General features: G+C 45.5%; 9 protein-coding genes across 9 annotated transcripts; 4 read left to right on the plus strand and 5 right to left on the minus strand.

Annotated features, from left to right (window-relative positions):
* Positions 1 to 1,774: 1,774 nt before the first annotated feature.
* AOL_s00004g364 (uncharacterized protein) lies at positions 1,775 to 3,857 on the plus strand (the record flags this gene model as incomplete). The annotated part of the gene is made up of 7 exons (XM_011119014.1): positions 1,775 to 1,817; positions 1,962 to 2,084; positions 2,150 to 2,261; positions 2,320 to 2,524; positions 2,585 to 2,740; positions 2,794 to 3,248; positions 3,311 to 3,857. The coding sequence occupies 7 exons, from the start codon at positions 1,775 to 1,777 to the stop codon at positions 3,855 to 3,857; spliced, it is 1,641 nt and encodes a 546-aa protein (XP_011117316.1).
* A 2,076-nt stretch (positions 3,858 to 5,933) lies between these two features.
* AOL_s00004g365 (uncharacterized protein) lies at positions 5,934 to 7,231 on the minus strand (the record flags this gene model as incomplete). Its single annotated transcript, XM_011119015.1, has 2 exons — positions 5,934 to 7,020; positions 7,098 to 7,231. The coding sequence occupies 2 exons, from the start codon at positions 7,229 to 7,231 to the stop codon at positions 5,934 to 5,936; spliced, it is 1,221 nt and encodes a 406-aa protein (XP_011117317.1).
* A 785-nt stretch (positions 7,232 to 8,016) lies between these two features.
* On the plus strand, positions 8,017 to 9,241 carry AOL_s00004g366 (uncharacterized protein; the record flags this gene model as incomplete). The annotated part of the gene is made up of 7 exons (XM_011119016.1): positions 8,017 to 8,049; positions 8,151 to 8,158; positions 8,230 to 8,236; positions 8,471 to 8,576; positions 8,650 to 8,764; positions 8,836 to 9,017; positions 9,108 to 9,241. 7 exons carry the CDS (start codon positions 8,017 to 8,019, stop codon positions 9,239 to 9,241), a joined length of 585 nt encoding a protein of 194 aa, XP_011117318.1.
* A 1,495-nt stretch (positions 9,242 to 10,736) lies between these two features.
* AOL_s00004g367 (uncharacterized protein) lies at positions 10,737 to 12,360 on the plus strand (the record flags this gene model as incomplete). The annotated part of the gene is made up of 5 exons (XM_011119017.1): positions 10,737 to 10,748; positions 10,867 to 11,026; positions 11,097 to 11,315; positions 11,385 to 12,271; positions 12,337 to 12,360. The coding sequence occupies 5 exons, from the start codon at positions 10,737 to 10,739 to the stop codon at positions 12,358 to 12,360; spliced, it is 1,302 nt and encodes a 433-aa protein (XP_011117319.1).
* A 411-nt stretch (positions 12,361 to 12,771) lies between these two features.
* Positions 12,772 to 14,535, minus strand: AOL_s00004g368 (uncharacterized protein; the record flags this gene model as incomplete). The annotated part of the gene is made up of 3 exons (XM_011119018.1): positions 12,772 to 14,060; positions 14,137 to 14,379; positions 14,448 to 14,535. 3 exons carry the CDS (start codon positions 14,533 to 14,535, stop codon positions 12,772 to 12,774), a joined length of 1,620 nt encoding a protein of 539 aa, XP_011117320.1.
* Positions 14,536 to 15,904: 1,369 nt separating this feature from the next.
* Positions 15,905 to 17,326, plus strand: AOL_s00004g369 (uncharacterized protein; the record flags this gene model as incomplete). The annotated part of the gene is made up of 1 exon (XM_011119019.1): positions 15,905 to 17,326. One exon carries the CDS (start codon positions 15,905 to 15,907, stop codon positions 17,324 to 17,326), a length of 1,422 nt encoding a protein of 473 aa, XP_011117321.1.
* A 269-nt stretch (positions 17,327 to 17,595) lies between these two features.
* AOL_s00004g370 (uncharacterized protein) lies at positions 17,596 to 18,897 on the minus strand (the record flags this gene model as incomplete). Its single annotated transcript, XM_011119020.1, has 1 exon — positions 17,596 to 18,897. One exon carries the CDS (start codon positions 18,895 to 18,897, stop codon positions 17,596 to 17,598), a length of 1,302 nt encoding a protein of 433 aa, XP_011117322.1.
* Positions 18,898 to 19,674: 777 nt separating this feature from the next.
* AOL_s00004g371 (uncharacterized protein) lies at positions 19,675 to 21,237 on the minus strand (the record flags this gene model as incomplete). Its single annotated transcript, XM_011119021.1, has 1 exon — positions 19,675 to 21,237. One exon carries the CDS (start codon positions 21,235 to 21,237, stop codon positions 19,675 to 19,677), a length of 1,563 nt encoding a protein of 520 aa, XP_011117323.1.
* Positions 21,238 to 22,085: 848 nt separating this feature from the next.
* AOL_s00004g372 (uncharacterized protein) lies at positions 22,086 to 24,330 on the minus strand (the record flags this gene model as incomplete). The annotated part of the gene is made up of 4 exons (XM_011119022.1): positions 22,086 to 22,276; positions 22,338 to 23,586; positions 23,648 to 23,826; positions 23,889 to 24,330. 4 exons carry the CDS (start codon positions 24,328 to 24,330, stop codon positions 22,086 to 22,088), a joined length of 2,061 nt encoding a protein of 686 aa, XP_011117324.1.
* Positions 24,331 to 24,990: the final 660 nt, after the last annotated feature.

A 24,990-nucleotide genomic window follows, 5' to 3' on the forward strand; every position in this document is an offset into this window, starting at 1 on the left:
TGCCTGGAGATTTCTCGTCTATTTGGCTTGGAATCGGTCACTCATCAGTTATTAATCCATTCACCCTGAATCCGAATTAATTGCCATTTCAAAAACTCAATCCCATCCTCATCCCATCCCCATCGCGCCAGTCCGAGGATTCTCCCTCCCCTCATGTGTTACTGACTTGTTCATTCGTTCATTCGTTCGTTCGTTCGTTCGCACATATCAGACAATTCAACCAACGTTGTTAGTCGACCAACGGACCAACAGACTAAAAAAAACGCTCGAGGCGAGGATCGTTTTGGATTGCAGCAAACAATAGTTCCCAGTTGCTGGTCCCTTTCCTTGGACGCAATTTGCAAGGAACACAGGAACAGAAAAAAACGTGGCAAGTGGCAGCAGATAGTCTGGGGGCAGCAGAAAGTCAGGATCTGTCCAAAGAAGGCCCTGGGAGGACAGCCAGGATCTGATAATTGGTGGCAGCGAGCAGGGGACTGTCACAGTCTGCGTCCCCTCATCAAAAGGCATTAGCATCGGGTCATACAAAACAAGAGACTGATTCGAATCAGAAAAAAAAAAAAAAACGAGTCGGACAGAAGTACTTAGACACCTGTCGTACTTATCCTAAGCAGGACTGACTGACGTTCTCGTCGACATTCCTGCTTCTATTTCGAGTAAACTTCTCGAAGCACACCAGGTCAGCCCGGTCCCGCTCATAAAAGGACGGTCGACCGCAGAGGGAAATAACTTCAGCTTCGGCTCCATATCCTAGCCTGTCCCTTCGTCTTTCCTCTCGGATTTTTTTCTCGTTCCTTTGCCCAATTAAGAACATTGTCGTATATATAAGGCGAAGTGCTAAATGTGGTCGGAGAAACAACGCCGGGAATAATAATAAGAGGAAGAAGAACAGAACTGTACGAAACTGGACCAAGCTAATTAGTTTGATCAATCCAATTCAACTATTGCAGGGCTGCTGCTTGCTGGCTGCATTGTTCGACCAATTCGACGTTTTACTCCTTGAATCAGTCTCCCATCGGATTCCATTAATATCCTGCCTAGCCTGCCTCTGCTCTGCAGCTCTGACGATTTTAATTTTCCTGCGTCGGGTTTTATTAATATATCCAGCATCACCGCCATTTCTTCCTGCGAGTCACTGCTGCTGTGCGTTCGGCGTTGTTACCCGGCGAAAACCTTCTTCTTCACCACCTCGACACAAATCATCGTCACCCGAAAACCCTCTTCCGAAATCAACCACGAGGACTTCTTCACTCCTTCCCCGTCCCCATCAGCCCACCTTCTGGCCTGCCGATACCCTTGGTTTTCGTTGTGTTCTTTTTTGTGCTTTTGGAGCTTTGAGGTGGCTTCCATCCATCCATCCATCAAACAACCGTGCTTCAGGAAACACCAGCGGACATCGACTCGACTCTCTTAACTTCGACTCTCTTTCTCTCTCTCCCTCTACTTCCTTCTTCCCGAATCGCCGCCATCGGACTTCGTTCGCATCAAAAATACGATACAGAATCTTTGGCCATTTCAGCATTCTTCTTTTGAACAGACCCCTGGTCCTCTGCTTTAGTTTCCGAAACATTAAGGACCTCTGGTCTCATTTGAAGCTCCCATATTTCCATCGTTTCGGCCATCAACTCTCAAACTTTTTGGGCAGCAAACATTCCTCAAAACCCGGCTCTGAGAAGCAAACCACCCCTCTTGCTGCCATCTCGACTTGGTCCGTCCCACGGTTCCAATTGACAGATAAACTGGCCAGCAATTTTGCCATCCTGGCGTCGTAGAAATGGGTAATAGTAACGGCAAGCCCGTGGTCTTCACGGATGAAGGTATGTCCCTTTTTTGCCTTCCATATTACCCGTTTGTGGGTTTCTGCTCGCAAGCTTCGTTTGCAAGCACCCTTGTCCTGATTTTCGCCCATCATGGCGAGTGACGAAACAGAACGGCTGCTGATCTTTTATTTTGCTGTATAGTGAACCTGAACCACTTCAGACTACTTAGAGTTGTTGGTAAGGGAGCTTTCGGTAAGGTTCGAATCGTTGAACGGAAGGACACAGGCTTGACCTTTGCCTTAAAATACATAAGAAAAGATGAGGGTAAGCATTATAGCTAACTGTGTTGCATCAGATGTATGCGATGCTAATCCTGGTTGTTATTATAGTTGTGAGGTCAGAAAGTGTCCGGAACATAATACGTGAAAGACGAATGCTGGAGCATCTCAACCATCCCTTTATTTGCAATTTACGATACAGCTTTCAAGATGTCGAGTATCTGTACGTCGAGCTGTTGTTCCATGGAAATATTCAGGAGAGATTGCTAATAGTCAATTAGGTACATTGTTGTTGATTTGATGAATGGAGGTGATCTAAGATTTCACATAAATCGAAAGTCGTTTACAGAAGATGCCGTACGATTCTGGATGGCAGAGATCGCATGTGCATTGGTTTACACCCACAAGAGGCTGATTGTTCACAGAGACGTCAAGCCTGATAACATACTTCTCGATTCTGATGGACACGTTCACCTTGCTGACTTCGTAAGTATTTCATTCATGCCCATCAAAACTCTGGACGTATTGGCTAATGATGTTTGATAGAACGTCGCTTCGGATATCCAACCAGATAGGCCTTTAACAAGCAAGTCGGGAACGTTGGCATATCTAGCTCCTGAAGTCTATGCTGGAAAGGGGTACGGGATAGCTGTAGATTGGTGGTCTTTAGGTGTAGTATTTTATGAGTGTATTTACGGCAAAGTAAGTTTTACGACTATCCCTCTTGCAGTTTTTCAATCTAACAGAAGTCACAGCGACCGTTTATATCCGATTCCCATGAAGAACTAGCAAAGGAGATTATGCGAGCGAGCCCGCATTACCCTGTCACCAGTCCGCCAGTCTCGACACAATGCATGAGTGCTATCCGCTCACTCCTCGACCCAGACCCGAAATATCGATTGGGAGCAGCGGGATTTGAAACATTCCAAAACCATCCGTTCTTCGAAAAGATCGACTTCGAGGCATTGATGCGGAAGGAAATCGAACCTGTTTTCGTTCCTTCCCGCGATAAGACTAACTTTGATGCGACTTACGATTTGGAGGAACTTTTATTAGAGGAGGCACCATTAGAAGCTAGGGCGAGACGACAAAAACCTCGGGAGCAGTTGAAGGAAGACGCTACACCCCAGGAAGTCCGGACTGAGGAGCTCCATCGGATGATAGAAACCCTGTTTGAGCCCTTTGACTATACTCTAGCGCAATATGACAAGTAAGTATTCTATATCTTCCCGTTTTATAAGTCACGATTATCTCTAATGCTAACCTGTCCAGAAGATATCCTGGAACAGTAGACCCGGTCACGAAATCGGTCGGCCCCGTTCCAGATTGGGTGAAACCAGCCTCTGAAGACCGACCACGACCGGTTGTAATCGGAGCGGCGACATCAGGCGAAAACTGTCAGAACGATAAGTCAAGAGTTGTTTCGCCATCCCCAAGTGGCTCGCCGCCGATACCAACGACCGTCAATGCAAAGGACGAACCCAGCCGGCCGCCGACCAGCAACTCGATGCATGACTTGCACAGGTCACATACAACTCCGAATTCCGTCCCACCCGTACCACCATTGCCTGGACACGCCGTCCCAAGTAATGGTAGGACGCAATCGTCGACGGGTGGCGTTCAAGTGGTCCTTAATCCAACGGGATCATGGAGCAACATCAATAATCAGGAAGCGGTACAAACATCGATGAGCAAGGATCAAAAGAAACCGTCTGGTATGCTCGGTTTTCTATCGAAGAGGAAAGGCAGGGGTGCTAGCCCCAAACCTCAGGAACGCGGCGTGTTAGGACGGGAGGGCGCTCGCCAGATCATAGGTTAGATGCCATGCTCTGTGCCTACATGTCCCCGCTGCCAGCCTAATCGGTACCTGCGAGTCCCTCCGACAAATTACTTTCGTCGACGATGAGCTGTTCACGATACCGATATATAGTTTTTGTGCTTTGGTTGTTGTCTTCGCAGTCTTTTTTTATATGGCTTTTATTGCTTCATTTTTCCTATTTGGCACGGCTTTACGATTTGAAATGCATCATTGTAATCATGCGAAAAGAAGAAAGAAACCCACCCACGTCTTTCTTTCCCCCACCCCTACAATTCCGACAACTTTCTTATCCTAACATTCCGACACCGATTTTTACCTTCTTCGGACTCGCACGCTTATCCCTACCATTTGTCGCTTCGAACTTCCGGATCCACAAATATCGACAAACCTTGGTTTTTGCCTACGCCCTACGAACGCTGCGAGCTCTATACTTGTTTAACTACATTAAATTGTTTTGCTTTATCTCTTCTCTGCTCTTTCACGCAGGTTCATTGTTAACATTACTAAAGGAGTTGGAACACCTTTTTGCTTTAATGCTGGTTTATGTCTCTTTTCTTTTGCCTTTGTACTCTTCACACTATAGCTACCTCACCAGTATAGGGTCTTGTAATTCCAGGTACTGGCACTCTAAATACTTACTTCTACTACTACTACTACTACTACTACTACTACTACTACTACTACTACTACTACTACTACTACTCTCCTCACTCATTCTTCCTTCTCGTCCGTGTAAGTTTAGCAGAGCGGCCCTTTGGTTTTCGTGTTACTATTCTCTTCATTGCTTCTTCCCTAGATATACTTGGCGAGAACTGGAGTTCTTTGAAGGAAGAAGAGCTGGCGGGAAAGGGCATTGTTATATTATACTATTGTTTTACTACTATTGTCGATTACGATTGCTGCTGATATTGGTTCATTAGGCTTGACGCAGATGGCCTCGTTTTTGTATAACGCATATATACTGCTGACTACTTTTATGTACTATGAAGATCTTAAAAAAACACACTTTAATCGAAAGCTTGAATCTCAATTCCTTTCCTTCCAATTGACTTGAAACTGTTAAAACTATAGCATTCAAATTGCTGGTTTGGTGTGTATAACTATTGCAATGTATGCGTTTTGCCCGTGTACTCCAGGACCGTTGGGCCTTCGTTAGGTGGTCTTTCGATATCAAAGATTGCTTAATATTAGATCGGGTAGCTTGAAGCGGGAAAACGCCTTGGTCCCATGGTAGGGTATCATTACATACCCCCTACAGCTAGCTGCCGTGGGTACATGCACCTCTGTACTTGGTGTACTTTGGTGTGCGTATGTGCATGTGGCGCGGAAAGAGCTTTTTTTTCGAGCCTCCGGTTAACTTTTCTTTTTTCTTTGTTTCATCTAGCTAGCTTACTTTGCTATCCACATGTTTCTAAGACAATATTGAGTGTAGAATTCTAACTTGGCCTTTTTTTCTCATTTATGTTCATAAGGGAAAAAAAAGAGTTTACTGAATACACTTTGTAATTGCGTCTCAGTTCAAACAACAGTGCTACATAGATTCGTCTGAGGACAAAGACATTGTGACATCATACCAATCAAGCCACTTCGCCTTTTCATACGGGTGGTTGCATACTTAACTGCATGCGAGAGGTCCGTTTAATCCCGGAGTGAGAGACAATTAAGTTCCTTTTACCCTTTATAAAATCGAAAGGAAAAAACAGCTATTGTCAAGTACCAGGGTCCCCATGGAGATGAATTTTATATCTCATCAAGCCAGATCGTGGTTTTTCATAGGTCGGGTTTGAGAAGATGGCGTTGTGAGACAAAAGCAGGGTGTGGTCCAGTGCAGTAGGGATGCTTAACTCCGGAAAGCTTTGTGCACGTGCAGAGAGGAAGAGGAGTCCGGCCCTGAGAGGCTTGGAGTCTTGGAATTAGATATTATCATTGGGAAATATCGTGTGTAATATAGTTTATCTACATATTTGTAATTTCGTTGGCTGTTATGGGAGGGGTGTATAAAGCAGGAGCTTTATATCATTTCGCTCTGTGTCAGATAAAGCTGGGACCTAGACTCGATGTACCTAATAGTAAATTTTAGCTCTTTGCACCCGATCTTTGGGCTTCTGCAAACTGTTTTCTTCTTCGGAAGCGAGCTGCTTGTTCGGCATCTGCATAGTCATCGTCTTCATCATTATCTGAAGATTTCGGTATTATGGGTTTAGATTTATAGGTCGATGAAGGTGCGTGAATCGGTTCAACGGCTATATGCTTTGGCAAGCTTCTATGTCGCCAGCGTGCTGCTTGCTCTGCATCTGCATAGTCATTATCTGAGTCAGAGTCTGCTATAGGCAATCCTGGTTTGGGGTTTTGAGTGAGTGATGTTTTAGGAGTACTCGAAAATTTGAATGTTCTAGAAAGTTGCCGGGGTGGGGATGACGACAGCAAAAACGGCCTCTGGGAGCCTTGAGGACTGCTGCTAAGTAATTTAGAATCACAAGTTGGTCGTAGAGGTTGTTTTGAAATTGAGATCCTCTTATCTGAAGCGTATGAGCTTGTTGGTCTTTCGATTGGCGTCAGTTTCGGTGGTATACGAATCGAGCTGGATCGCCTAGGCATTAAATCCAAATCCTCGTCATCCTCGTCATAAGACTCTCTTCCATAGATGTTGTTATACCCTTCCTTGGCAATCTGGCTGCTTTTTAACTGCGATGGTGAGATCTGCGAAGACGTGGTTTTCTTAAAACTCGCCTTTGTGAAACCCGCCGCCGCACGTGTTGCTGGCTTGATTGCCTTCCCGGGAGTAAGCGGCAAGGGAAGTGTAGAGTCAATTCGGACAGCAGATGTGGTCATCAAACGACCGAGCGACTGCGACGAGAACTTTGGATTGTATGATTCCCCCTCTGCATCTTTGTCTGTTTGGATACCAGCGGCTTTCCTAATTGCCGCATCATGGGCACGTCTTTGAAGGACTACCTGTCGTTTTTTCGGCATAGAACCGGGTATTCTCGGTTGGGAGTGCTGGGAAGCTGCGATCTTTTGAGACTTTCGGAGTGCAATTTGAGCTTGAAGACGTGCTAGTTCGGCAGAATGAAGCTTTGCGGTGTACGATTTTGCGATCTGAAGGAATTCGTCTTCAACCATGATATATTGATCATCGTTTTTAATACCAGGATGCATGTATCTAGGAGAATTTTAAGCTGTTAGCTTCTTAGATCTCGGTGTTAGATAGAAGAGATATCTATTCAGTGGGAAACTGACTCGTCTTCTCGAGCTTCATCCTTCTGCTTTTCCCTCTTTGCTCTTAAGTCATCAGTGCTCGGTCCTGCCTTTATCCTCTTCCTCGGCCTGCTTTCATCTGCTGGGCCGTCCCTCCAAGGGAGGTAACGACCCATCCCGGATTGCTTCTGTTGTTCGTGACGTTGGTCCTCCAGCTTGATATCGCGACTCGTGAACTGATGTTATTTGTTGATGAAGGGTGATGACAAAGACAATCAACCGAAAAGGGACCCACCAACCAGGGTTGATTGGACTAGCTAAGGCATGCTTAGGCCTGGAATCGGACAGAGCTGCGGGCCAGGCCAGGGAACTCTTGCCAGTCGATCGGTTGGGTCGGGCTGTAGAGGTTACTGCAGTGGAATGGAATGAAGGTTAGTTTGGTCGTTGTGAATGCAAATGGAATTGGTCATGCGGGCGGGCGCTTTGTTGGAGGCGGCAAACCCCGCTGGTTCTTACAGAAACTATAATCCTCAGAACAACCAGCTCCGAGCTCTTCTCCTCCACCAACATCACTCCACCACTGCTTCTCCTTCGCCTTCCTCTTCATTTCTCTCACAACAGCCAGCAAAGCAAGCAATCAGCATCCCTCGTCCTCTCGTCAATAGTGAAGCCGAATACGGTATCCTACAATACTTCCTCTTTACCTTTTTGCCAAGACGGAATCAATCTTGTCCTATCTAGCGGTTCACGGCATCCTCGCTTTAGCTCGGCCGGATAGTCGATCGACTCCACGTTTTGATAATCAACTCCAGCCAAATAAAGCAGACGGAAACCTCAACGACTACTGTGATTTTGCCATTACCGGGAAGATATAAGGCTACCTGACCCGGAATTGGCGTATTATTCGAACCTTTTAAATTTCATAGCCGGCGGTGAATTACTTCTTAGAAGGCCATCCACGATGAGCTCCCCGAGACGACGAATCGAAACAGATGTGAGCAGAAAACATTTTATTTCGTTTATATCGAACTCCAAAATACCAGAAGAAAGAACTTAGTGTCTCAGATTTCTAACGTATCTTATTATGTTTTCTAGGTCATGAAGTATGGGATTACTTTCGTATCTAGGAAACGTCGATGATGATTTGGACAAATTGCTAACATGACGCCTATAGGCTGTACGTACTTACCAACCGGATTTTACTGGAATTTGCCACTGCCCCGAAAACGGATTTCCCTCGGCATTCCTGGAACACCAGCATTGACTGTCGTGATACTTCCATAGGTTAATGAGCGATTATGAAGTCACATTGGTCAATGATAACAGTACGGTTCCCCCCACCTTTACACCGCATTCCAATTCGCTCGTCCGCTCAACTTAATCGATAACCGAACCTGCTGACCAATATTATATAGTGTACGCCCCAAGTTCCATACACCAACCGTACAAAACCCGATAACTCATATTCCGATTATCTCCGTAGGCAAGAGTTCTTCGTCCGATTTAATGGACCTAAAGACAGTACGTCGGACCCGTTATCCAATCAACTTTAGGAGCTATTTTCTCACGTGATGCGTATTTGTAATTCCTGTAGCTCCCTTCGAAGGCGGAATATGGAAAGTCCACGTCGAATTACCGGATCAGTACCCGTACAAATCACCATCGATCGGTTTTGTTAACAAGATATTTCACCCAAATATCGATGAACTGTTCGTCGAATCTGCCGCTATACCCCTTTGTACTTCGTGCACATCGGCCTAACGTAACTCGATATGTTTAGCAGTGGCTCCGTATGCCTCGATGTTATCAATCAAACCTGGTCGCCCATGTTTGATATGATCAACATCTTCGAAGTCTTTCTGCCCCAGTTGCTAGGCTACCCGAATGCCAATGACCCGCTCAATGGTGAAGCCGCCGCCCTAATTATGAGAAGCAAGGAAGCCTACGCTAGTAGGGTTAAGGGTATGTCAATATGCTATTCGAAGTTTAACAACTGTACTAGGATCAGGCTAATCTGTATTCTTATTTTTTCTATTTTTTTGAAATCATCAGAATATGTAGGGAAATATGCAACAAAAGAGGCAATGGAGGCAACGGGTGAGGACAGCGAGAGTGATGACGAAATGAGTTCCGTGGGTTCCTACGACTCAGCTGATGAGGATCCTGCAGGGACGATGGAAGTATAGTCTACGTTTTGCCCGAAGGGGTTAACCTCCGGCATAGCTTAGCAACTTTTCAGTCCTTTCGCTCTCGTTTTGAAATTCTTTTGACGGTCACAGACGCGGGGAAGCAGAGTCGCAGGTGGATATGTATTCGGCTTTTTTTTTTTTTAACTTTTGACGAGTTTCCCTCACTTCTCTTTCCCCCCTCCGTACCTTCTGTACTGTTCTCCTACGTTTTCTTTTTCCAGCGGGATACCCACAGGGCCTCACAAGAAAAGGGTGCATAAAAAGGCAAATAGCATCGATCCGCTGTCCATGCCTGTGGCTTTCACCAAGAAATTCCCTCCTACCCTTTTTCTTCTTTTCTTATTCTCTTGGTCTTCAAATATTTCAAGGCGTTTTTATTGGCAGCAATAGCTTACTTCTCCTTCTTCACCCTTTTCCTTTTGGATATTGTCATTTCTATGATCAGCTAGGCGGCTACGAGACCGTTCGCAGCTCGAAAATACAAAGCAAATCGAAAATATACCGAGGAGCTAGTTTGTAATTATAAAATAAGACGTGTAGCTGTTTCGCTAGGCCATATCACTGCAATCTAGTATCAACCTATACTTTAGTGCCTCTATAGCGGTACGCACGAGACTAGTCAAGTTCATGGAGTGGAAGAGGGGGGGCAGCAAGCTATTCTTATCATGATACCAGAGAAGCCTAGAAAGAAGTTCGTAGAGTAAATTGAAAGCCCATAATGCGGAGTAATATAATTATATAGTTGCGATTGTGGTCTTCGCAGTTCAATGTTCCGAATGATTCAAATTCATGCTTAGAGTCATGACAAGATAAGTTTACTGCCAACCCACGGCCAAATCTTCAACTCGCCTCGCATCCATCACGTCGAACTGCGGACATATGACTAAACACCACAACTGCAATGCCTTTTGGTTTTAATCACGTCAATTGGAAACTTCATGGCTTCGATCTAGTCTAATAATATATAATATCCCATCGCTACTTCATATGCTTCATCCATCAAGCCTATGCCTGAGCAGATTTTAACCAAAAGCTCGCGCGTTGTTTACTCACCTCTCTCCCAGTTTCCAACGTTTCGCAACGCGGAATCCAAACACTGATAAACAAAATATGTCGACACTGCAAATAATTCTTAGCCCGTTGGCTGTTGACAGGTTACATGAAGCGCTCACCTGTTTATCAAAATTTGGAGATTCGGTTACCTTGGAGGCTAGAAGGAACAAGGTACTATTCAGCTGCTTTATGGAGCTGTTTAAACACTTTCTTCTTCTTCTTCTTTTTCTTGCGAGACTAACCGTTGTTGAATCGTCGTATATAGCTTAACCTACGAACTCTGAACCCGACTCACTCGGCTCATATTTTAATATGTCTTGCCGGTGACACTTTTTGTGATTCTTATAATTTTGTACCGGATCCTGCTAAGCTGTCATTTGGAAGTAATGGCGGCAGTCAGGTGTCTCAGAGGTCGGAGGAAGGGGCTTTTAAGTGCAAGATGAATGTCAAGGTAAGCACTTTAAAATAAAATTGATCACTGTGATTTATATAATTTTATTCTTGAGTATCAACCGGTGCTGAGATGGAGCATGCATGCTAATATTCTGGTTTTTCTTGAGCTTGGATAGGCGCTACTCCCCGTTTTCCGCGGAAGATACGTCCAAGAGCCGATCAACAAGGAAAGGGATGAGAATATGGTAGGAGGAATCGATAAATGCGAGATTGTGCTGCAAGAGAAGCCGAATAAAGGGCAATGTCGACTTGTAGTCAAATTATTCTGTAGACAAGGTAGACTAATCCTTTCCCCACGAGGAGCTACTGAAGCCCCCCCTCTAATTTATCCTTGGAAACTTTATAGGTATAATGAAAACATTTCGCCTGCAATACGAAGAAGCGGATATAATACATGCTAGTTTCTTAAAGGAGTGGGCAGTCAACAAGTGGGCCATCAGAGCTGGCGAATTGAAGAAATGGATGGAACATTTTGGGCCTAAAACAGAGCATTTAGAGATTGCGGCTGATGATGAAGAGCGGGTTAATTTTACGAGTTATACCCTAAAAATAATCGACGGTGCACGTAAGTATCCTATCGTTCCTCCTCGTCCTCTTACCAAAACCTCGTTGATACTCAAATATATACCCGTAGATATTCTGAAAACGCCCTTACAAACCTCCATTGAACTCGACCTCATTGAATTTAACGAATTCCAAGTGGCCACGGACACTTCTATCGCCGTCTCTGTAAAAGACTTTAAGTCAATAGTGACCCACGCGGGCACCTTTGAACATGTACAAATACAAGCCGTATATGGCGAACCTGGACAGCCCATGCAGATAACCTACGACCAGAACGGTATGTTCTGCGAATTCACGCTTATGACGCGGAAGAAAGGCGCTGCGGGACCAGCTGGGAAAGCAGAACCAGTGGCAAAGATCATGAGCCACAGAAGTGTCATTCCTGGCAGTGGAACTGGGAGTGTAGCGAGGACGAGGGAACAATCGATTGCTTCTAGAAAGTCGGTTACACCTGCGGTGCCGCCGACGGCGTCATTACAGCCTGTGGTTGCTGCGAGGGATACCTCAAGATCTGAATCTGCACAGATCGAGATGCCGCCGCCACCATTGAGAGTTACTCCTTTTGGCGGATCTGTGTCTGCGGTGCCGAATAGTAAGGACTCACCGTTGATCTCGGGTACCCGACAATCTTCATTTGCAACCGGAATTAGAGGGTCGTTACAGCCTCGGCAGAGTCAAAGTTTGTTTATTATGGACGACGACGACGACGTTTTTGGACCTTCACCAGCAGGAGCCGGTGACGAACAGTTTGAAGCATTATTGGATGACCTTGATGACGAGGATGTTCTTGGGTGGGATGCCTCTTTGGGTTCTGAGAGGGTTTCATTCGTGGAATTACAGGAAAGAGCGGTCAATGCGGATAAAGGAAAGGCGGTCGTTCCAAAAGAGAAAGAGCAGCGGGAGGGACGGGCAGAGGAGTCAGGGAGCTATGTAGAAGCGACTCAGCGGAAGAATGTGGTAAGTTACCTTTGCCTCGAGCTATATATATGCTATGGTGATTTGGATGCTCATTTATTCTATAGGTTAGAGGCCTGTTCGACGATTGATGGCAAGTCACACAAGGTTTGATACATTGGCTTTAGAATCATGAAGGAAAGACTTAAATGTGGTATAGCTCCTTGTATAGCACCTCCGATATCGAATATAAACGTTATAAACTATGAACAAGAGACAGAACCCGGTTAAGCGGTTGCTGCGGTGGTAGTTACAATCTATCTACTGTTGAACACCCTCCTACCCGCCGGACTCTAATACCCTCTGTTGAATATAGTACATGCATACATAACCATGATTGTGTTAAAATCTAGCTTTCTTCTACCCCGTGTAATTGTTGAAGATTCTTAGACGCCGTCCCGAATTCCTATCATGTTGAATAAACTCCGGAAAAAAAAAAAACGTTTGTCCTCCGAAAGAGAAACCACCTCCGCAAAGAGAACCACAGCAACCAGGCTGTCGCTTTACAAGGACGCAACCAACGGCTTAATCTCCTCCATAATCCACTTGTAGAATTCCTCCCATTCCTCCTTCAATTCATTTAAATATTTCTCCCTCAACCCACCAGGCCTAACAACCCCAACCTCCTCGCCTTCAAAAGCCGCAAACATCACACTCGTCTCCACCAAATCTCCAACCCCCTCCAGCCCAACATTATCGAATGCTTGAAGCACCTGAAAGAAATCGTGGCTCATACCCGTAGCACCTTGGCCCAAAATACCAGGATCATCATTAGCAAGAGCTACTGCGACCCCATTTGCCATGAATGAGGGTAGCGGGTGGGATAATATCGAACTAGCTAGCCTCAAAACTTCGTTTGAGATCGGGCAAACCTCGAGACAGATATTTCGCTCCTTGACTTCTTCAAGAAGAAGTGGGTGTTTGTACATCGAAAAACCATGACCGATTCTCTTGGTACCCAGGAGAATGGCGTCAAATAAGTTTTCGTCGTGTACATCACCATCAGAGTTGACTTCTCCGGCGTGTAAGAAAAACGGAATCGTAACACCTTCTTGAGCGCAGAGGGTTTCGAAGTACTTGAGTTCAGGGATTAGATCTACCAATGGGCGACCAAGGTCTTCTTGGCCGACTAGATCGAAACCAGCAATGATATCTGGGAACTTCTTGTACACCTCCACACAGTATCTCATGTTCTCCTCGATATATTCGCGAGAATGCATTCGGAGCGTGGTCCAAATGATTCTTGCACCCCAGAAATTCTTCCCCTCCGGAGTAGCCTTGAAAGCCTCTAACTCTTCTTTAAAAGCCGCAAGTTGCTGATATGCACCTTTATGTCTGTCTTCCGGGTTTTCGGGTACAAAGAAGACAGTACGAATATCAACATAGCGAACACCATCTGCAGCAAGTTGTGACATGACGCGAGTTACCATCTTCCGAAAGAAAGGAGTGTGCTGACTAATTCCTAGGATGACGCCGAAGACGGCTTGGAAACGGCGCCAGATATTGTGCAGTCCATGGTGTTGGCTTAAAGACTCGGGGATGGAAATTGTAGTGTGGCGAATGAAGTAGTTAATGAAATCCTCGCGGTTTGAAGGTGTGATTTGGGAAGCGAGGGGGACTAGGGTATTTGGTTCATATGAAGAAGAAGTAAATGGGATAGAGTTTGAGTCTGGTTCGCCGATTCTGAAGGTTGGTGCACCGGCAGTAGCGTAGTCCTCTGGTGTTAGAAGCGGTTTAGGGACGCTGACCAGGACGTTGGGAGTTTCGATGGCAGCTTCACACATCCATCTCACTATATGTGGATTGAGGTTAAAACCTGTATTGCGCACACCCGATCATTCTAATTTGGATCAAAGAGAGATACGTACTATCACACATAGCATCGAAATGCGAATGCAAAAGCGCACCTTTAGGCATGCGTTTCACAACCTTCCACAAAAGTGTCTTCTCCATTCGTTCCTTCGCAAGTGTAAAAGCCATTCCCGGATAAACTTCCTCGTGGCTTTCTGCTACCTTCGACCATACTTTAACTTTTTCAGTTTCGCGGATGTCACGAACCACCGCGGCGGCCTCGACGGCTAAAGGAGACATTCGTTTACGGAATTCATAGTCTAGGGGCGCAGTGAGTATGTATATCTATAACTTAATTTCTGTACGGGATATCTTTATAACCGCATACCATGACGCCTTTCCTTCTCCTTCGCGATTAAGGCTGCTCGATTGGTTTTATGCTCACGAACGAGCGCATCAATTGATTGTGTAGCCATATCCTATCAATTTCCAAAGACCGTGTTGACTTCGTTGTATTTTTTTTGAAAACGTCTACCAAACTCTCTCAAGAAGCTTTTAGAAAATATGAAAGAAAGTATACTCGGGATGAAGAGGAAAAGAAGGGAAAAGAGGGAAGGGGGTTAAAATCCTCGTGAAGCTGAGGAGAAGGTTATATATATCCTACGTTTTTGTGCCCAATACGTAGGCCTGGTAATATCGAACTGCCAGAAAGCTTCGAAAGGCTGTGTACCCTAGAAGAGGAAGGGGAAAAAAGGATCTCGTGATTATGTAATAAAAGAGGTGGGAAGCTTGTATTTGTACTAGGCATCTAACAACATTTGGGCTTGATAGGGAAAAGGATGCGAACGCGAGATCTTGGAGGTTTTTTTTTGAGTCACTATTGAAAGAATTCGGAGTTCGGCGGGTATGCAGTGAGAGATCGATAGATGCACCTGCCCTTTGCGGGTAGATATCGATCGACTGGGGTTCAGGGGTTATGATTGGACGGGATTGTGGGACAACGCGGTTCTTTGTGGTATTTTTAACATCCTTGCTTGTCAATATAAATATCACGGCTTTGTATAAAAGCCACGAGCGGATACCCAGTATTTTTATGAAGATTCAAATTAATTATATTGAACATTTTAGATAAAGTCTAGTTGGTTACATATTTTGTGAAGGGATAGGCTTCGGAAATGGCTCTATGTAAACATCGAAGCTTAATTCAAAAGCCCAGTTGTACGTTACCCGTTAGATCCAGTAGTACTATAGTGTTACTCCCCTAGCCGACACTTCAGGCTTCGGTTCAACAGGTCAAGAACCATGATCGGTTTCAAAACGAGGCATTGCGTTGGTGTCTATAGGTTCCATTGGAGAGGTTGCAGAGCTGAGACTGAGGCCGAGATGGGCACGTGACTTTCACACCGTCTGTCGTAGACACTTAGGGCAAGCACCTCAACGTTCTAAGCTCGGCATCCATTCCATTCGAAATCAACACCAAACCACCGCGTCTCCCTATCACTATTACAGTCATATCATCATCTCCGAACTACTGAAGGCATTGTAAGGATTCCAGTAGCATTGGTGACCTTTCAATTGCCTTCACGTAACTCACTTCCCGCTTCGCTACTGATCAATAACGTTTTCCTTCCTCACTTCACCGCCGCGTCACTTGTAAGTGTAAACCGTCTCTAGGATACCTTACCTTGCCCCGTGAGCTCCTTGGACTAACGGTTGTAGCATTCTCTACAAAAAAATCCTCCTAAAAGTCTACACATCAAGTTGATGTGCCATTCTTCCATAGAGGTTTTACCAGAAGCTATCAAACTCAAAACCCCGTTTGTTCTTCCCCCACAAAGAAGAAACATGGACGTCCGTACCAAGCTTATAGGAGACAGGTGTAAGGTTTGCGGTTGTGCAACCAACGCATGCTGCAAGAGGTGCAAGGTTGTCTTCTACTGCTCCGAGATGCACCGTCAACGCCATGCTGAAAAGCACAACGAAGCCTGTCTCGAGATCGAAGCTGCTAAATTGAACGTGGAAGATGCTGAAAGGGCCTTCACCCATAACACGGGCTGCCCTGAGCGTAGAAGTATCAAGGGTATGGTCGCCAGCATCCACAATGGCAAAGCTCCGAGCCTTGAGAACAAATGCTTGTGCACAGGGCAAGCTCATGCTATCCTGTTTGCTCGCTTCAATTTGATCCGTGCCTACCTCCAAGTCAACACCAAGTGTTCAGTTGTCAATGCTTGTAACGTAGCCATTGAAACTCAATATCTTGGACGATGTGATCCAATGGTAATCCGTTGCATCACCGCCAACCTCATGATCCGTGTTGGGAATAAGCAAAACGCTTACGATTTCATCAAGTACTGGCTCGTTAACGGCGATCAATACGTTTGTACCACCAAAAAACCCGAGCCCTTCCTTGACATTCGCAATGCGGATGCTTTCGAACCTTGCAAGAATCTCTTTGACGCTTTCGAGGAAGCCGACATGGATCCCCCAACCTCTTTCCTTGTCCCACTTGCTCTGATCAAGTTCAAACTCCTCGCCGATATCAAGCAATTGCGTAACTTGCAGCTTCTTCGAACCAAGTTACCATTCGACGTCGTCTACCTGATAAAGCCTTTCTTCCACACCACCGATATCATGGAAAACAGAAAGGACATTCGCCTCATCGACACCGTTTCTGGCTACGACAAACTCATCGAGACGTTGGAAGATGACCTCGATCTCCTTTTCGAAATCGTCGGAAGGGCTTTCGAGGGCCGATATGTTGTCTGGAGATGTTTCTTTGAGAAGAGCCCGGTGAAGCAAGCCAGAAGATATTCGGAAGAAGTTCAGACGGTCTACAAGTATAGTGCCGATGCCTGGATGGAAACCAAAGGAGGTTACGAATGGATTTTGGGAAAGTTGGCTGATGCTTGCAACAAGAAGTTGACCGCGGAGAATTGTACCCAGGCTGCTATTCGAGTTGCTGCTCTCTACAAGGCTCTCAGATCCCAATACGCGGATGATGATAGTGACGACGAATATGGCCATTATGGCGAAGATAGCTCCGACGAAGAAGATAGATATTACAACGAGAATGGATATTACTACGACGAATATTATGATTATGACGAGGAGGAAGAAGAAGATGGCGAGGCTGACGATGGAACTCATCGCAACATCGGTATTAATGAGAATGGTTACAAAATTGACTATGACCTCATGTACCGAGACCGCCCATATAAGGAGGTCTACGAACACTTGTCCGAAAGTTTCGGTTTTGGTTTCGACTAAATACAAACTCATAGGTGCTTCTTTCCCTATCTTTCTTTGTCTTTATCATTCACCTTCGGCGTTCTAGGAAACCCTTGTTCACTAAAAACAGCCCTGACGAACCATTCATGGAGTCCAAGGCTTCTTTTCATGTATTTATCTTTCTATAGGGAGGGCTGTAATAGGCCAACAGTGGTTTGCCATTCCTCCTCTAGGTTGCCCTAACTCCTCTAAGATTCTACAAACCCAATCAAATAGAGAAATAACAATTCTGATATCACTTTGAAAAATCACTGATCCTCCCCCACTCCGATATCCAATTCTTCTTCTTCCTGGAGACGAGCGACCTTCGTATCGTACTCCTGTTGTACCTCGAATGCTTCTTGCGGTTCGTGTTCCGAAGAGAACACAGATACGAGCTTAGATACCGCAAATCTATATTCCTCAGTTGCGATCTGAAGTCTTTTCCACCTCGTAGTTCTAGGTAACGTCCATTTCGAATTCGTCAAAGAACCCCAGAAGTCATCTTGATCATCAGTTGCTCCCAGTTCGTCCCAAAGGTTCTTCTGAGTATTATAAAACCCCGATAGTCCGGAGTGTAACTTGACTTTACAACTATTTCCTTCACTTGTCCAATCACTATTAACATCGATCAGTAGATTCGGTAGGTCGTATAACCCGCTTCCGTGGCGCGAGCTAATCGAAAACCGAAGTTCCCTGATTTTGTTGAGATTGCCGTTTCTGAGGTGTTTTAATATCTTGAACCAATCAACCTTCGGGTTCTTCATTCGGCACTGCGAGATATCGACAACCTCCATATCAACATTCCCAAAAAACTTCTTGAAATCATTCGGCGTAACAGCAGCATCAATCAACTTGAGTGCCTTCAATTTCGGTAAACTGAAATTCCTGGGTAAAAACCCTCCATGGTCATTCGGCGAGGGCATATTATGAGACGTTCGGGTGGTCTTGATAGTAAGTCGTTCCATCTGACTTCCGATCCTTTCAATCCAAGCCCAAAATTTTTCCGCCAGCTCAGGCCGTTCATATTGCACCGATACCGTAATATCCAAATTCTTCAGATTGATAAATGCATTCTGATAAGCTATCGTCTGTGCTGTCGAAAACTTTAATTTCGACATTTGCATCCCGCATTTCGGTCCGGTAATGGACTCCACTGTCCCCCTTTTACTCTTAATGGCAGCATCCATAATCGGTTTCCAATAATCAAATCCATTGGTTCCGCGCGGAACCTGAATATCAATACTCTTGATATCAGGTAGCCCAGCGAACGCCTTCGTAAGCAGGGGCGTGATCTGTGAGACTTTGAGATCCTGGCCTTGTTGCGGCCGGACAATGATGTTTTGGATCATAGATGCGACTTCAGGTCCTTTTCCAAGGAGGATAAGTCGTTCGACGCATGATGGTCGTAGGTCGATTTGAAGGGTTTGGAAAACAAGGTACCAGAAGAGGTTCTTGAACCTGGCGTTGTGGAATCTAGACAGCAACCTAACTTTTCCAAGGTGGGTTGGTCCGAGGTCAGAAAAGATCATATCCACAAGTTCTTGTGGAAAAGAAGCTAGGGATGCCATCTTTGGGGGGACGTCTTTGTTGTATCAATGTGGTCTATAGAAGCTTTTTTTGAAAAGAGCTGTAACTTTAATGGAAGCTTGGAGGATGGTTCGTCTATTAGGAAGCAATGCAATGTTGGTAGGCACCAACATCATATACAGCAGCAATATTAATCTCCAAGCTAAGATAAAAGAGGCCGGGGGCGCGCGGTGACAATACAATATGGCCGTTAAGCCAGGTCGCAGGGTGTCATGTGAGAGCGTGTTAGTGGATGCTAGCGGAATACTGCTTGGCAAGTTAACAGGGGAACCGATGTGCTTTGCATGGCCGCAGTCACACGGCGACATAAATTAGTGAATCATATGTACATCCGTCATACAAAATGTACTTTTGTTACACTATCTTGGTGTTGTCAACCGTTATCTCCCTCGAGCAATTTCAATTTTAAATCTCAATCCCAAATGCCTGTATTTTATTGGAGACGTGATAAGTGTATACAAACAATACAATTTTTTGTACTTTTACGTGTGAGAACCCAAGGTAACTTACAAGGGATGCTACTATAGTACTAGTGTACTAGAAGTCACATGAAAAGCAGTGAACACGGTTACGATACAATACTGTGATCTACAAATCGCATTGAGAACGTTGACCATATTATTACATGCACGCAAGCAAAGAAAGAAGACTCGATGCATTCTACTCAAATTCCGTATGCCCAAGGTATCTATATCTCCAATTGCAATCTAATGTACCATGACTACTCCTGTTCCGTAATTAATAGTATGCACCTTATCTTACATAACCAACTTGCTTCCTCTGTACTTCCACTTCTTCGCACTCTCCTTCCTCTCCGCTTTAACCTCATCACTCTCCAGTACCCTCTTGGGGAACCCTTCAAAACTTTCCGCATATTTCCCCACACTCTTCGCCACCAACCTAGCATTAACATTCCAAGCCTTCTCGTCCAAATTCGTTAAATCATCACACAACTGATGATAACAAGGATCGTACCACTCCCCAGCTTTTCCTCCAAACATTTCAACCTCTTCAGGGGTCTTAATACCCTCAGCACCGGTGGCAACACCGCCGGCAGGGATACCAGCTTCGATGAATCCAACATAATCACTCCTTCCGTCGAATGGGATAAAAGTATAGTTCACTCCCAATCCCTTATACCCCTCAATATAGAAGTTTCGAAGCTCCTCGCTACCCTTCGGGTCTCCCTCTGCATCAGTAGCATTATAGATTTGATATGCAAAGTTAACACTCGCCAACATATCATAATCCATGAATAACCTGATCTTTTTATTCTCCTCGTCGGTCAAATGCTGCGCATACCAGGTGCTTCCAAGAAGTCCTTCTTCCTCTCCACTCCACCATGCGAACCTGACACAGTTGTTCACCGAGAATTTTGTAAGCTGCACAGCAACTTCTAGTAGTGTCATCGATCCCGATCCATCGTCATTGATGCCTGGTCCTTCCCCGACGGAATCACTGTGTCCACCAAGCATAACACAATTCTCAGGATCTCCCAGAACGGTCTGAGCAATAACATTCTTCGTCTTGATGACGTTCACCTCGGAATCAAGGTATGCAGACCCATCAACCTCCTCCCCAGCCTTCAGCTTCTCCAAAATTGGCTCGGCAGCTGTACGAGCAATTCCAAAGGTGGCGACGTGATCTTCCGATGGGGTTCCAAGAGTTCCACTCAAGGAACCAGGTTCATTGTTATAAATCACAGCAGCAACAGCTCCAGCCTTCCCAGCATTCTCTGACTTTGTACCAAACGGACAGCGTCCACGCTCGATGAGAGCAATAGAGCCCTTGATGTCCTCCCCAAAATCACTTTCAGAGCAACCATCATTCTTAGCCGCCACAACCTTAGCCGAAACAGGTTGTCTATTCTTGGTCGGCGGTGTGAGACTCATAGCCCGATGTTCAATAACATCGTTCCCAATAACCAATCGCGATTCGAAGATATAACCGCTGGAAGCTGGGAAAGTTTGTTCTCTGAGGGTGTAATACCCACCGAGACTTCCAAGGACCCTTTGTACATACTCAACGGTTGCCACATGTCCCTTTGATCCTATCACACGGGTTGGGTGGCCATGTTCCAGTTCTGAGATTTTGGCGATGGTGTAAAGGTCCTTTGCTCTTCGAAGAAGATTCTCGGTTTCTATAGTAGCAGCAAGCTTTCCTGCGTCTACTGATGGCTTCTTGGAATGGATACGGATGGCGGCCGAAAGTTCATCGTTAAGGCCAAGCGGTTGCTGCTGAGGGAACGTAGGAGAGGCGAGAGCCGAACTGACAAGGAGTCCTAAAGGAAGGAGGGTAGAAGGATTGAATTTGACATACATCTTGAATACTGTTATCAACAAGATCAATAATGAAGAAACCGAGATAGGAGGGAGAAGGAAAGGAGAAGGAGAAGGAGAAGGAAGAAAGGAGCTAAGCTTGTGACGGTGATATCATCTTGGTAAGGAGGCTGGGGCTTTATCGGATGAAGCTAAGCACACCCCCTGGCGACCCGGAGATTAAGTCGGTAACTCTGCGTGTGACCTCCCGATTAGGTTGGCACAGCAACTTGCAGATCTTTGTGTCACCCAGCACGAGCAAATGGTCTTGGCGTGTTGGATCGCCTACGCAGCTACAGCTAACCCATGAGTATGATCGACTCCATACAAAATAAAAGATGAATTATTTTATTATTTCAACTGATCATAAAGACATAAAGAGTAGTGAAACGTGAAATGTGTGAAACAAGTTCGAGGATATTGATTTGGGAGGACAACATGTATGTATGAGAGTGTATGAAGATATACAAACAAAGCTGTAAAAATGTTGCATGTTGAGGAAATATTTAGGTTGAAGCGTGAAGAAGGGTGAACTCCCAGGCGCCTTAAAAGGAAAAGTAGATGATGAGAACTTTCAAACTTTCATCTTCCAAATAAGAGGTAAAGAAAACGATTCTATGTATGCTTTGGCGGTAATAGGGTAAAACTTTCAGAAAGATAAGGGGGTTAAGGGAGCACATGCATTGGTATCCCATAGCACAGCAGCTTCCGCAACGCACGAGACGAGGAAGAACCCAAAGAAAAAGTGAATGATCCACATATTACAAGCCGTCATTAAAGTTGAAAACGAAAGAAAGAAGAAGAAAAAAAAAGGGGGGGGGAGGGGAGAACCGTAGTCCAGCGTATATTCATTAGTACCCTTCAGATAATCCCAGCAACTGGAAATCTGGAATGGCATCATCACAGGTAAAGTTCCTCTCGTATGCAATCTTAGGTAAGGTGCCGGCTGCGATACCCTTCTTGTATGACCATTGGTAGGCATCCTCGGTATCCCAGGTCCAGTACATCCAACCCCAAGCAAGTTCAAACGACTCCATTTGGGCTGTGGCATCAAAAAGTTAGTATGGGCGCCAAGGGCAAAAGAAGACAGTTATTAGACTTACCTGAAGCGAACATGAGTAAAAATTGCTTATAAAGATCTGACCACTTACTCGGGTCGGAGTTGGGAATAGTACATGAGCAGTTGGCACCAGTATGGCAACTGGGTGTGGTCACACTCGAGCTGGGATCCGGGAAAATGAGGTCTCCCTCCCATCTCGATCCTGTACCAACATTGTTCAGATACGGCACACAATCAGTATCAGCTTGTCCAAACTCTCCGACCATAGTGGGTCCAAATCCAGTCGTTGGGTCATTGCTCTGTGACATCGCCGCGCCCCAGCCCGAACAGGCGAACTGGATCTTTCCGGTGTGGGTCTGCGCGATTTGACCAATATTAAAGATCACATATTGATGCACATCCAAAACAAGCCCTTCGAGGCCGGGCAATCTTCCTTTCCAATTTTCGAGGCCTAGGAAACCATCGCCAAAGACAATCTTAGCGTTCAGACCGTTTCCACGAATAATATCATACGCATTCGCAGTCCAATTAAGAACTTCGTTTAGTGGCAAAGCTGTCATCCTAGGTTCGTTGACCAAGCCGTAGAGTGTAACAATGTTCCTGTATCGAGGTTGGGCGAAGAATTTCGAGAGCTGATCGTGCATGTCCAAGCTCTTCTGAGCATTTACTTCCCCGGAAGTCCCATTAACCCATCCAAGAATACCTTGACGACCACTGTGATTCCAACCGTTTTGCCCCCCTTGAATACTGTGAAGATCGAGTTTGATTCTCAACCCGTATTTCCGAGCCCATTCAATACCCCGAAGTAAATATCTCCAGCCGACTCTTGGGAGGTATGGGTCGTTTGCTTCAGGAGTAACAATCCAATAAGGGTAAGGAATTCGGACGTGGTCCAATCCAGCCTCCGCGATTTCTTTGAAAGTCTGTTCGGTAACAAATGTAGCGTAGTGTTTTTCAAGAGTTTGTGCCGTAGCCTTAGCGCCTAGGTGTGCTGAAAGAGTATATTCATCAACCACACCTAAGTTGAGGTCATATTTCTTGAAAAACGATGGCGTGATAAACGGTTCAAGTAGAAGCCATCCTCCAACATTTACACCACGCATGGGGACCTTGCCGTACTCAAACTTTTCGTTAAGTGGTGGAACATTCGGGTTTGGTTGGGCGCTATCATCCCACTTCGAGAAAAGGCCCATGACTGAAAGACCTCCAACTGTTTCGCCAGTGTAGGTAGTGTTGAAGTCTCGCGTATCGAACCAAGTGAATGGATCCAAGTAGCTTCCTTTAGCAGCGGTCTGGATAGAAAGCTACTGTTAGTAGTATTCTGTGGGATGATAAAATTTAGTAGATACACACCGGGATTGTATTTGGATTGACATCTGGCGAGCCTCCTAATCCATCACCAGTGCCGCCGCCACTTCCATCTGAGCTCTTATTTCCTCCATTGGCAGGCGAGCCATCGTTCTTCCCAATCACTAATACGCCAATGGGGACAAGAATAATGATGAGTAGGATAATGAAGGCAACGAGGCACACTAAATATAAAATATGAGTATCCGTTCCACCCGAGACAAAGTGTTTTCAATAAAGGACTTACAAATGCAACAACGTCTCCTCTTTCTTTGTTCTTTTGTTTGTCCCATTGCCTTCCTCTCCCTTTTCTCCTCTCGGCTTAAATGACGGTTGCGTCTATGCTCTTCCTCTTTATTAAAAGCCGCAAGGCTTTCTTCACTTAATGGAATAACACCATCGGTGGGGGGTCTGGGTCTCCTTTGTGACTTCTCTAAGGTTCTGGATCGCCTTACGTCTTCTCCTGCCACTCCCCCGGATCGGGAGTGTCTATGTGACGAATTATGACGACCGTGAGAACGAGAACTTCGGCGAGGCTGAGGTGATACTTCTGCCCCCGAATCCTCTGTATCAACCGCAGCGTATCTATCGCGGGACTCTCGACGAGTGGAGTTTTGACGAGTAGAATTTCGGCGGTTCTGAGAGCGAGAGTGCTCGCGGGAATGATCCCGTGAGTGTCTTCCAGTCATTATTGTACGATTTCGAAAAAAATTTCCAGCCCGATTATAATTTTAGAACAAGTTCAGCCTTCCTGTCGGCACTCAACAGCCTAGTAAGAGCGAAATGGCGTGGATAACTGAATCGGCCAACTTAAGGTCGAAAAACAGCGATTGAGGAGTTGATAGAAAAAGATACGCCTTCGGAGCCGCAAACTCCCCCGCCCCGTAGCAAATACTCTTAATATAGAACCGGCGTGGCAGTCTGATATGCTGGATTTATGCCACTCCGTCTATCTGAGCGACACTGCGGGATGATGTGTTGCTGTAAACAGACACTGTTGTTGTTGTTACTCGGGCAATATGCGCTGCTGACAATGCCTAACAGGTATCCTTCTCGTTCCACGTGAAATACTCAAAGCTCCCTCAAAAAAATTAGTAACGAGCGACTGAGGCGAATGTCGAAAACCGCAGCTGAACTGGCATCGAGAGGAAGAAAAGGCCGTTTGAGATAAGTGAAGAACCCAAGAGGAAGAAAGAAGGATTAAAACCCAGAAAGATTGAACTCCTTTGCGAATGCAAGCGGAAATATCGCTGCAAGCCTGCCTGCCACCCTTGTTACTAGTCCGTATCCCATCCCATGTCGCCTGCATATAATTCTCCCAATCTTCCATGCTAGAAATGCAGCCAATA

The sequence above is a fragment of the Orbilia oligospora genome, assembly GCF_000225545.1.
Source record: "Orbilia oligospora ATCC 24927 unplaced genomic scaffold scaffold00004, whole genome shotgun sequence".
Classification (NCBI taxonomy): domain Eukaryota; kingdom Fungi; phylum Ascomycota; class Orbiliomycetes; order Orbiliales; family Orbiliaceae; genus Orbilia; species Orbilia oligospora.